The 12,330-nt window shown below is 52.7% G+C and overlaps 5 protein-coding genes across 5 annotated transcripts; 3 read left to right on the forward strand and 2 right to left on the reverse strand.

The window, feature by feature from the left end:
- Positions 1–1,088: 1,088 nt before the first annotated feature.
- On the forward strand, positions 1,089–1,361 carry CLAFUR5_09432 (uncharacterized protein; the record flags this gene model as incomplete). The annotated part of the gene is made up of 1 exon (XM_047908580.1): positions 1,089–1,361. The coding sequence occupies one exon, from the start codon at positions 1,089–1,091 to the stop codon at positions 1,359–1,361; it is 273 nt and encodes a 90-aa protein (XP_047766230.1).
- Positions 1,362–2,004: 643 nt separating this feature from the next.
- CLAFUR5_09433 (Pantothenate transporter liz1) lies at positions 2,005–3,629 on the forward strand (the record flags this gene model as incomplete). Its single annotated transcript, XM_047908581.1, has 2 exons — positions 2,005–2,289; positions 2,337–3,629. The coding sequence occupies 2 exons, from the start codon at positions 2,005–2,007 to the stop codon at positions 3,627–3,629; spliced, it is 1,578 nt and encodes a 525-aa protein (XP_047766231.1).
- A 77-nt stretch (positions 3,630–3,706) lies between these two features.
- Positions 3,707–5,344, reverse strand: CLAFUR5_09434 (Dicarboxylic amino acid permease; the record flags this gene model as incomplete). Its single annotated transcript, XM_047908582.1, has 1 exon — positions 3,707–5,344. The coding sequence occupies one exon, from the start codon at positions 5,342–5,344 to the stop codon at positions 3,707–3,709; it is 1,638 nt and encodes a 545-aa protein (XP_047766227.1).
- Positions 5,345–5,910: 566 nt separating this feature from the next.
- CLAFUR5_09435 (uncharacterized protein) lies at positions 5,911–7,329 on the forward strand (the record flags this gene model as incomplete). Its single annotated transcript, XM_047908583.1, has 1 exon — positions 5,911–7,329. One exon carries the CDS (start codon positions 5,911–5,913, stop codon positions 7,327–7,329), a length of 1,419 nt encoding a protein of 472 aa, XP_047766228.1.
- Positions 7,330–11,127: 3,798 nt separating this feature from the next.
- CLAFUR5_09436 (uncharacterized protein) lies at positions 11,128–11,920 on the reverse strand (the record flags this gene model as incomplete). The annotated part of the gene is made up of 2 exons (XM_047908584.1): positions 11,128–11,459; positions 11,512–11,920. 2 exons carry the CDS (start codon positions 11,918–11,920, stop codon positions 11,128–11,130), a joined length of 741 nt encoding a protein of 246 aa, XP_047765856.1.
- Positions 11,921–12,330: the final 410 nt, after the last annotated feature.

Here is a 12,330-nt window from a genome sequence, read left to right on the forward strand (position 1 = left end):
TTCTCGATCTTGTGGTCCTGCCTTGGATTGCGAGGCAATGATGGCTTCGCGGCCATGGAGCAATGAACGTGTGACCTCCTGAAACACTCCATGCTGTCTCTTCCGCATGCATGTACATAACAGGCCTCGACGCTCGACAATGAGAACTGCAGATCCGGCGACTTGGGGAAGCATGTAACCTAAGTTGTCGTATTGTCTGCTCCCAACACTGAGTGCAAAGTCCCAGTCAGGAAGGTGGCAGTGTCGAAGACTGAGCACAGCGCACAACGCCAACGCACTATAACCGGCATGCCAATGTTGGGGCTCGGTATACGGCCACCGCTCTACCTTCTCACTTCCCATCAGTATGATGACCTCGGGTATGCTGAAGTGATGTCGAAGGCTGAAAAGTTATTCGGGTGCCTGACTGCGGCGTCGCTTGTGGCGGTCAGGGCCGAGAAGTCGTTGATCTCACGCAAGCCGCCGATGAGGCTGAAAATGGAAGGACTGCGAGAATAGACCGGCAATAATTCGCACGACCTTCGCCACAGCTGACATTATCCATTACGAATCAGCATCCCCGAGAGATAGGTGAAGTGAAGTTGAAGTTGTCGAACCGAGGCACTGTGGCTCACGGAAGGATGCCTTCGGCAGCCAGCACAACTCTAATCAGTACCCAGCCAGTGCGAGGTCTTGCCCTGGCGTGTGGCGCCCACGAGAACGATTGCGGAAATGTGTTGCCTGAACCCTTCTTTGTCCGAAAGAATTTCGTTGCCTGCATGCGTTTTTTTGTAGCGCTTGCCGAATGCGGATGAAGCTTGAGTTGGGACTCCCAACGGCGTTGCTCGGAATCTTTCTGCCTTCGGTCGGGCTGTTGAAGTGCCGAGGATGAGGTGGTGATGGTATGGCTTGTGCTGAAGGAGGAGAGTGGTATATAGGATGCATGTATCATCGGGGTTGGAGAGTCTTTTCATCAACATCAACATCATCACATCAAAGTAGCAAGTAATACTTGAAGCTTCACCACCAAACACAACTCACAACCAAACACCACAACACCCAACAACCAACAACCAACAACCAAACCAACCCCCACATCAACCATCAAAATGCTTCCAGGCAGCCTCCCAATCACCTCAATCAACGACTTCCCCGGCGCAGCCACCGGCGACAAGCTCAGGAAATTCTTCGCATCCCTCCACGAGAAGAATTCCGAACCACGCAGCAGCGCAAGGAGCACCACGCCACAGAAGAACACCCCAGCCTCATCGAATGACAACACACCAGCATCCTCGAGAGCTGCCTCTGTGACGGCTCAGCAGTCCAGCCGGTCGTCGAGTGTTGTGAGCAGGGCTGTGGCGAAGGGGTATTATGCTTTCTAGATGAGCATGGCAGTGAAGGGTACGGGAGATGGGGGTTTGAGGAGGAATTTGGATGGCGAGGAGTTTGATGGAGATCGATGTGATGCGACTATACCCATTTGTTGATGCGGGTGTTGGAGGAGTTTCGGGTCCCTTTTGTAATGAGTAAGGAAAGGTTCTTCGAAATAGCTCAACGAAAGTCTTCTGTCTTCAATATCGCTCTGTTGCTTTTCGCAACGCTCCCCTGTCAATGTCTGACTTCTCTGAGCTGTCTGCGTCGCTCCGCCATGCCATGTTGTGATGCAAGAGAACGAAAGTGAGCATCGGAAGAAGGAAAGGTAATCTTTACCCGAGCAGTGCACGGATGTCACGTCAAGATTCGGCAGGATTTGCCGTGGTCTATGCAGATAGATATCTCTTCGAAGTTCATCTGGTTCACAACATCCACATACAACTTCTTTCATCAATTGTTTAGACGGGCTCGCGAATATGGCCGTGGTGAAAAAGAGTCAGACAGATGACATGATGCCCTAGACCGCCCGCCGCTATTCGAGACATCTCATGATAGGGCACAGAGGAGCAAATTGTGGATTGACACCAATGTCGCAAGCTACGCAGCATAATACAGCATCTCTACCTTGCGAATACTTTGCACTTCCCAGCTATGGCTTCCCACGATCCGCATCGTCCTGCGACGCCAGCAGAGCAGCCTTCAGAAGAGCAGACCCTTCTTTCCAGGAAGTCTTCGCCACCTACCAAGACCGCGATGACTATCATGAGCACCATCACGCGGCTTTGGGGACCGCCTAGCACCGAACGTTCACTTTTGATCAAGCTGGACTTCACGATACTGATATATTTCTCGATAATCTGGTTCTTGTTTGGTATCAATCGGTCGAGCTATAGTACTGCTTATATCTCAGGAATGAAAGAAGACCTTGGCTTTCAGGTATGTGGTTCGGACGCATTGCTATGCAGTCACTCACTTTACTACAGGGAAAAGACTACAACTACATGTCCACGATCTATCTGATCACCTACGCCATCTTCCAAATTCCTTCCACCTCACTGCTGATACTCACGAAACCTCGCTACGTCTTTGTGGCAGCCAATACCGTCTGGAGTGTACTTACCTTGGTCACCTATCGAGTCGACAAGGTGTGGCAGGTCTTCATCTTGAATGCCTTCGAAGGCGCGTTTTCGGCGATCGCATTCGTTGGCGCTCATTTTGTGTACGGCTCGTGGTACAAACAGTCTGAGCTCGCAACCCGTGCTGCCATCTTCTGCGGCTTTGGCAACCTCGGAAACATGGCAGGCGGCTGGATACAGGCTGGTCTCATCAATGCTCTCAAGGGTAGCTCCACTTCTCTGCCAGCTTGGAGACTGATCTTCATCGTTGTCTCATGCATGACGATACCTTTTGCAGTGTTCGGATGGTTCGCGATTCCCGATCTTCCCAGACACAAAGCCGCACGTTTCCTGTCTACTGAAGAGAAAGAAATCGCCACCACCAGGCTAGGCAAGACAGACAAGACGACCTGGGACTGGACTGTGCTTCGCCGAGTGCTACTCAGCTGGCAGTTCTACCTCTTACCCTTTGTCTTCATGTTGTACTCACTTGTTGTACAAGCTCTTGGCAACAACGTGATGCCCTTGTGGATGGCGTCTCGAGGCTACACCGTTGTGCAGCAGAACACTTGGCCCACTGCTGTTCACGGGACGGCAATAGTAGCGACCTTCTTCTACTGCTTTGTCAGCGACAAGCTGAACTCTCGCTGGCAGTGTTCGCTCGCAATCGGATTCACATTCATTATCAGCAGTGCGATTCTTGTATCGTCTCCGAGCAGCGATGCGGCGTACTTCTTTGCCTTCTACCTGATGGGCACCACGTACGCGCCACAGGCATTGTGGTACTCCTGGATGGCCGACCTCACTGGACATGATCTACAATTACGAGCCATCACCACGGGTTTTATGAATAGCTTCGACTTTGCTTTCGTCACTTGGTGGCCGCTGGTCTTCTACCCTGTCACAGATGCGCCCAACTACCGAAAAGGCTACATTGCGAGCCTGGTCACGGGCTGTCTGACTATACCGGTCATCATAGTCATTGCAGTACTCGAAAGAAGAGGCAGACAGAGTGGAGTGATTGGCCGAGACGCATCGATACCTGCCGAACCCGATCCAGACACAACGGTGGTTGATCCAGAGGACGACAGGATACCTAAAGCTTTGGCTATTCGCCAAGCTCAAGTGATATCCAGCATTGCCGCGGTCAGCACTCAATGACGGCACGGAAGAGATGCAAGCACGGAAGCAGGAATTTTCAAGCTTGAATCATATCTTTAATACAGCTGATACAGTGTCTACGACCAGAGTACATTGAGCCTCCTCAATCCTGTTGCCTTTGGTCTCCTTGGCTCGGGATTTGCATTCGCAACATCGATGAACCCGCGGATCGGTATGTCTTGCAGCGGGATGATCTTGGTCTTCTTCCAAAACTTATGACCAAAGTACAGTGCCAGGGTAAAAGGAATGTTGAAGTAACTGCTGACGAATGTCTCGGTATTCCAGTGATGGTGCATGAAAGTAGTATAGCCGCTCGTGAGCAAGAGCAACAAAAAGAGGACCAGGGAGAACCACGAAAACCATGGTTGAAACGGCGCTGACCAAGGCAATTCCTTCTTCCGATCGATGCCTTGCGATTTGCAACCATAGTAGAACCGCAAATAGGTGATGAGCACGATAATCCAATCAGTGAGAGTCGAAATCGCCACAAGATCTTGCAGCCAGGTGAAGACAGTGGACGCCGTGTCTTGCAGAGACATATAACCGAGCGCGATGAAGATCGAAAGCAGTCCCACGCAGTAGTATGGAATGCCGATCCGACTGATCTTCAGGAACATCTTGGGCGCCTGATCTGCATTTGCCATGCCGTACAGCACACGACTGCCAGTCAGCATGTTGCTGTTGCCGGAGGACCACGCGGAGGTCAACACAATCGCGTTGATGATCGACGGCACCACTTTGATGCGAGCATTATTCGCCGCGATGACGAATGGCGACTGCGCTGCTGTGCCCGTGGAGTGCAGCAGATTTGGGTCGTTTGATGGTACGACCAAGCCCGCCATGAAGATCGTGATGACATAGAAGATGAGGACCCTCCAGAAGATGCGCTTCGCCGCCTGCGGAATGGCTTGTCTTGGGTTCTTGGTTTCTGCAGCTGCGATTGCAATTGCATGGATTCCTCCATACGCATAAAGAGCGTTGTTGAACGTGGACCAAAATCCAATAAATCGCCCTGTCGTCCCAGGGACGTCAAGATACTGAACGAAAGGCCCAGGATTGCGCCAATACCTGAACCCGATCGTCTCGCCGCTGGGTCCACCTCCGCAGGTGATGATGAGAGCCAAGATGTTGATGAAGACCACGAGGAAAATCTTCAACATCCCGAAGCCAAACTCAAGCTCGCCGTACACTCTGACGAACAAGCTTGAGCTGAATATGATCAGTGCGCCGAACACGGTGATCCATATTGCATTGTTGACCTCGACCCAGAATTGGACGAGCACGGCGGTTGCGACGATCTCCGATGGTATGGAAACGATATATGAGTATATCATGTTCCACCCATTCGCAAACGCCAGAGCCGGATCGACAAAGAACTCCGAAAACCGGACGACAGAGCCGGACAACGGCACCAGAGCTCCCATCTCAGCAACTGCGATCACGACACTGCAGACCGTGATCCCGATGATCGAGTACCCAAGCCATGCACCAAGAGGACCAGCATTCGCAACTGCACGACCAGAGCCCAGAAACAGTCCAGTTCCAATCGTCCCCGCTAGAGCGATCATCTGAATGTGCCTCTGATGCAGTCCCTGCTTGACATGCTTCACCTCCTCGAAATGCGCAAACATGCTACCAGTCGACTTGCCATCTTCCACTCCATGCAACGACTCTGCAGGCGCAGCTTCGATATCTGGCGACCTTGTTTTGTCCATTTTGTCCTCTCTAGAATAGGTATGGTGTCTTCCAACTGCAAGCTGCAGGTCTGTCGAGCTGACCGTAATGGCCCTTTAGAGTCTTTGACTGCGCTGGCAGTGGCGACTGAGACCTCGCGCCTCAGCGTGAGGCTATAGGTAATACCTACTGCCTTGCATATGCCCACGGTGATAGCGGCATACTAGCGTGGGCATGATAGGCGAGAGTGGTCTTCGTGCCTATCTGGCGGTCTTCGTGAACTTGGCCGCGAGGAGATGCGAATTCGGCAGTGGTGTGATTCGCTGCGGCAATCATCATCCTGGTAGACCGCGCCCTGTCGTACGAATACCTCGCGGCGAAGCGGATGTTGGAGTACAGTGTGATAACTCTTCACAACAGAAAGCACTGCAAGAACGAAGCTTGTCCAACATCAAGCTCAACCACGCTTTCACGCGGTCCGACCAAATCACCGAGAAGCTGCAGACGTTGTGGCGAACAAGCGAGCTGCACGAATCCCACACATCCTGCACCTAGAACTATACTTTGTCCATCCCACGCCATCTGCGCGCGACACGCTGTAAAGGACATGGGCTCTGCAGCCGGACAACACAATTACCTCCCTGTAACAAATCCACAACCCGCGTTCTGGGGCAGCAACGCGGACGAATTTCATCATCATCGCACAACGCCTGAACTGCCAGAGTATTCCGATATCGTAGTTATTGGCGCTGGTTACGCTGGAGCCGCGACGGCATGGCATCTTGCGAAGGATCGGGATCCGTCAAAGCCAAGACAGTCTGTGACTGTGCTTGAGGCGCGAGGGATATGTTCCGGTGCCACAGGCAGGAATGGTGGGCACTTGCGGCCTGATTTGTATGGACATACTCCCACATACCTTGAGCGCCATGGCCCTGATGCTGCCATTGAACTGGCTGAGTTCGAAATTGCTCACATTTGGGCCATCAAGGAGTTCGTCGAACAAGAGAATATCGACTGCGACTTTGTGCTGGCAAGGACTGTTGATACCTGGGCAAACCAGGAAGCAGCAGATGAAGCGACGAAGGTTTATGAAACAATGAAAGGCCATAGTGTCGCTTACATGCGGGACGTGTTCTTCAGATATGGTCCGGAAGCCGAAGGACTGTCTGGCGTCAAGGGTGCGAAAGCAACAGCTTCATACACCTCGGGCATGATGTGGCCGTACAAGTTCATCCGGCATATCTTGAAATCGCTCGTCGCGTCTGGCGACTTGAATCTGCAGACTCACTGTCCAGTCACGAAAGTCGTCCAGAATGCTGACGGAACGTTTACGATCACGACTGCTAGAGGAACGATCCGCGCTAGGAAGGCAGTGCATGCGAGTAATGCGTATGTTGGAGGTCTCCTGCCGGAATACTCCAAGAGTATTGTTCCTTGCAAGGGCATATGCTGTCGGATCACAGTACCCGAGGGCAAAGTGGCTCCTTTATTGTCCAACTCTTACATCGAGAGGGATGCAAACAGAACACTGTCGTACCTTGTTCCCCGTACCGATGGAAGTATCATCGTCGGTGGCGCAAGCTCGCTATTTAAACCTCACACCGAACAATGGTACAACAATGTCGATGACAGCGTCCTGATCGACTCAGCAAAGGACTATTATGACGGCTACATGCAAAGGACATTCCGAGGCTGGGAAGACTCCGAAGCCAGGGTCGACCAGATCTGGACCGGTGTTATGGGTTACTCGTACGACTCCCATGCACATATCGGAGAAGTCCCTGACAGGCCTAGGCAACTTGTCATTGCAGGTTTCAATGGTCATGGCATGCCAGTGATCTGGCTGAGCGCGAAAGGAGTGGCCAAGATGTTGAACGATGATGTCCCATTTGAAGAGACGAAGGTGCCCAGAGTGTTCAAGACGACGAAAGCCAGGCTTGAGGTGGCACAGAATGGGAAGGAGGAGTATGGTGATATTCTGGGTGATGGGTCTCTGTCGCAGAAGGTGAGCAATGCACGCCCGTAGCCGAACCACATGTCCTCTACGGTGGCAGGATCGGTTGGAGGCGGTGCTTGGAGCCATGTCGCTTCGTGGAAGAGACCCAGAGGCTCCTTCTAAGCGAGCTGTCGCTGCGGCCTTGTCGAGCGATTTGAAATGGGCTCCTGGGGACTCATACACTGGGTGGAGGTGGTCGAATGCAGTCCTCTTATCCTGCATCTTGGCTAGCGCTTTGCGACGTGCTGTCGAGACCCTCGGCAAGTGACAACTTGTAATTCTGCCGAACACGAAGAAGCTCGATGTCCTTTTCGCTGGAGCGTTGCGATGCTCCATGCCACTCCACTATAGGATGATGCACAAAGGAGGCGCTGGTGGCTCAGAGCCAAGGGTTTGGTTGTGACGCCTCACTTTTCGGCACAGAGGTGCTTGACTCTGCAGTTTTACCGGTTTCACGACCCAGCCGTAACGACACTAAATCCGGGAACCAGAGATTAGTATCGGCCGTAAGATGCGCAGGAGAGATCTTAGATCCAGGGACCAGCTTCGAATGTGGAACTTGCATCCGTTTCCGCGCATATGAACTGACGTTGAATCGTCATCCTCGGAGTAGTGATGCTTGTTCAGGACTTCATCGTTGATGAAGGCGTCGAAGAAGGTTGGTGGAACTCTTAAGCTTGAAGGTTAGCTTCGTTAGCGACGGGCGGATGATGTCCGCCCATACAAGGTGTGCGCCATAGCTGCGCCATAGCTGCGCCAGCATTTGCTGGCGAGTGCTCCAGCCGTTCGGCCAAGCTCCAACCAGGAGGGCATTTGAGGGTCTTGCGATGCGATTGATGTGAGACACCATCGTTGGGATGAGATGCATGCAACAGCAATATATCAGAGTTCCAGCCGATGTTGGTGACTGACCGCCAGAGCTGAGATGCAGCTGTGAGGATGCGTGGAGGTTGGAGAGCAAGGCGTGGGATTCTTGCGTACAGATGCACGCGACGCCGGCAACGTGCCAGTCGCATGCGATCGACGACGCGGGAGGGAGTAGACTATCCTTGGATCGGCTCGAATAATGCGTTGTCTGCTTGCGATTTTCAGCTGGCTCACCAGCACTCTCCGGCATTGAGATGTCTTCATCTTCGAGCGTCACAACTTGGCTCAAGATCTTGCGGCGTTCGACCTGCAGCGGGGCCTCCATGACACGTTGACAGCGGCGTAGTGGAGTGTGATCGCTTCCACCGATGTGGTTCTTGTTATGCACACCCGCATTAGCGTACCTTCGATTCGAACCTCTTGTGTGTGGATTCTTGCAGTGGGATCTGTTACCAGACCCATGGACACCCCTCAGCACTCTGAACGTCACGAATGTCTTTCCTGGTGCCAGCAGTCCTCAAACACAAGAGCTGTGATCTTGCGATCCGACAAATGCGGTACTCTTTGAAAAGGGCTCCGCAAGGCACCGGAAGCAGATGCCGTGTTCTTCAGGACTTCGAGAACAGGAGCTTGATCTACCACTAGGAAGTAGACCATGAGCATTAGCAGTGCTATTGGCCGACAGGCTGAGACATCACCCACCGATTGGATGCGTCGCTTTGCTGTCATTCCTGATCAGTGAAGAAGGAACTGCGCTTCCTTGGACGTGGTTGTTGTTGTTGTTGCCGTTGAGATCCTCCTCAAGCACAGCTTTGCAAGGGTCGGGCAGTGCGTTTGAGACTGCGGCTCGGAAGGCATATCTAACGATACTGTAGCAGCAGGAGATGAAATCGCTCGTGGCAAGCGAGTTCTTCCACCTGTTGTTATAAGCATATGCCATTCCCCCAGTCCCTCGGCTGGTGTATTCGAGATCCGACACTGTGCAACCCTTGGCGTGCATCTGCCCCCGGCACGTTACTAGACCCGACGCATCATCGGAAACGAACCACGAGCCGATCAAGTACGAAGCTGCACGAGAGATCGTACTGGGCCGAAACTCCGCAGAAGGGTCTTGTTGTTCACGTCACTTTCGTGAACCAAGGGCCTGGTGCTGACCACGGTCCACAACCTTGTTGGACGCCAAGCCTCAACAACCACCGCCTACCGAAGCATTGAAGGCACTGGCTCAAACACAGACTAGTCGAAGCATCTGCAAACATAAGGCGTGGGCTCGCCGCCACATTGTCGATACTTAAAGACTGCCTCGCCTTTATGCTGTGCTACGACGCACGTGCTTGCTGCCCAATTGTCGACTATTCGGTTCTAGATGCGATGTGCCAACACGTCAAAGTGAGGTACTCATGTGGGCACACAAGATACTGCGTGCTGTGTTGGTGTAAGATATCTCTTCAAGCAGTAATCAGGTAGTGTTGGACAACGCTTACAAGTCGCTCAGGCTCGAAGTACACCGATCTACAGAAATGCTGTCCTTTACAGATTCGACGGTGGGAGAACCTCACGATGGAACGATGTGGTAAGGCGTGGAGTCGCCCAGAAGCCAGCCATGAAAGCTGATACAACCCACAGGCTGTTGCCGTGATACCAACTCGTTGTCCAAGCGAAGACGCGTATGTCTGATGCCCAAACCTCCCTCGAATCGCATCACGAAGCGCACAATACAGGGTATCAACGGATCCATAGCTCGATCCAAGCCGGTCCCAGTATCATGAGACGGCGATACTGGCGTTCCTGGGCTTTACAAAATCTCGCGGAGTTCTGGCGTTTCGCTGTTACTGGAACACCTGTGCTGGTTTGGCCGAAGGTGTCACATTTATGACCGACTAGCATGCTATCATTGTGCTTTGAACATCTTGCTGCACCGGGGCACTTCTGGCGTTGTAAGGGAATCGAATGTGGGCATGTACGATAAAGATGGCCTCAACGTAGACGCATAAAGCGATGGCTTGCTCTTTCTCAGTCCTGACAGATCGACGTGTGTCGATCGATGTCCCTAGCCAGGTACTGGCAGTGGCAACACTCTACGAGAGCATTTCTTCATTGCCAGCTGTTTTGAGCGCAGTAGGGAATTGGCGATCTTGCCAGCCTTTCCATCTCAGAAGATGCGAGCATGGAGGTATTTGGAAGTGGATGTAACATATCGCTCGCGCTAGCAAGTGACTACCATTGACCACGGCACGGATGTCTTGCAGTTACCACGCGGGCTGGACCGATGACAGATAGCCGCCGAGCCTCCTCTTGAAAGCCACACTGGTGTGCAGTCGTAGAGCCTGTGACATGTAGCATCGGTGTGAGGCTTCAGCTGATAGGTAAATCAAGAGCGCAGGTAAGTTGGCATCGCCGTGAAGCTGCATACTGTCGTCCGCGCGCGGGCGTGGCGATGCCGCAGACCAGGTGCTGACTAGATCGTGATACGCTCCGAGCGAGTTCCAGCCGAAGGAGCATCACAAGTGAGGTGTGGGATGGCTTGCGGAATCATAATATCCTCCTCGCCAACTAATGCAGTTATTTGCATTCGCGGGGGCGCCGGATGAGGATCCGCAAGGCGGCTGGCGTGAAGACGCCATTGCTCCTGCATGAGAATGACGAAGTGCTCGCTAGCATCTGGGAGCTCTTAATCGTTGATCGGCAGATGTTTCAAGATGAACTCCAACATGCTCCACTGGTACAAAAGTGTCGGATCCGAGAGCATCGGCAGAGCTCGATGAGCCTGATGTTTGTGGCTGGTGTGACTGTGAAGGGTAAGCTTATTAGTGATTGCATCGTTCGTAGTAGTGCTGCAGCACAATAGTGCCCTTGGGTATGGTCAGTGGTAGGGATGGTTCAGCGGATGGACGTGTACCGAGATCTGAAATTCAAAGTCGTCTGACCATGAGCGTTGAGCATTCTTTGCCGAGTACTCTGTCAAGCGGCTGCAGCTGCCTCGACCAACTTCTGCGCCGTCTCGACGAGCGTGGGAGCCATGACTTCCATGTCTCCCCCGAAAATGTCCAGACAGTCTTCTTTCTCATATGCCGAAGTGTATGCACCTTTGAAGCCAACTTGCCGCGCAGCTGAAACATCCCACATGTGAGCAGCAAAGAACCATTTCTGATCGTCCTTGCCGAACTTCTCAAAGACAGGTCTGTACGCTGCAAGTGCTGGCTTTGCTACGCCTTGCGAATCACAGCTAACGAAGTTCTCGGCTGGCATCTCAACGCCGCTACGCTTGAAGTAGCCTTGCACCCGAGCAATGTCTGGATATGGTCAGTCCAGAGATGGAGAGTTTGTACCACTTGCCTGCCTTACCTGCTGTTGTCAGACACCAAACGCTGAATCCATTACTCCTCAAGGTCTCAATGCATTCTTTTGCACCCTCTCTTGGCCCAAGCAGCGAGTATCCTGCTTGGCACCTGTCTCGTTCTTCGTCTGTTGCGAATTGTCGGGGTTCTTGAATGCCAGACATCCACAAAGTCCTATAGAACATGGCCTTCATGACGTCCTTATACGAGGTGTGTCGCGAGGAGATGCTGAGGAAGGTGAACTCGAGCTCCGCCTGTGTCATCCAGGCAAAGCCAAAGAGCTGCGCCGGAATGCCATGACTGCGTAGCTTCTCTCCAATGACCTCGTTGATGCGGTTGTAGAATGCATCGAAGCATACCAATGTGCCGACAATGTCGAAGACTACGTGCTTGGCCATGGTGCTCTTGCTCGACATTCCTGTTCCAATGCTGTACGAACGACTCTTTCTCTGCTACGACTGGCCTGCGGCCTCGGTCCATTGACCTGCTGAATGTCAACAAGGCATCCGGAATGTCGACAATCGTGGTATAGTCCTTCGCGGGCGACCTTCGGCAGCCATCCGCAGGGGTCGACGGGCTCGGCCAAGGCATCGTAGGGCTATCGTCGATCGGCCAGGTCATGACTGATGAGCATTGCTCATACAAGGCTGTAATCTATTGCATCGCCGAAAGTTGTTTCGTGAAAAGGCATCGCAGGTCCCAGAATAGTTCACGTGCTTGGCTTGGACAAGGTTTGTGGCCTGAGGCATTCTCTGACAATCATTCTTGCATCCAGCCAACCTCGATCACTGTGTTGCAGTACACGAACTAGTCTAATACCCAACGC

This window comes from Fulvia fulva, chromosome 9 (genome assembly GCF_020509005.1).
Source record: "Fulvia fulva chromosome 9, complete sequence".
Classification (NCBI taxonomy): domain Eukaryota; kingdom Fungi; phylum Ascomycota; class Dothideomycetes; order Mycosphaerellales; family Mycosphaerellaceae; genus Fulvia; species Fulvia fulva.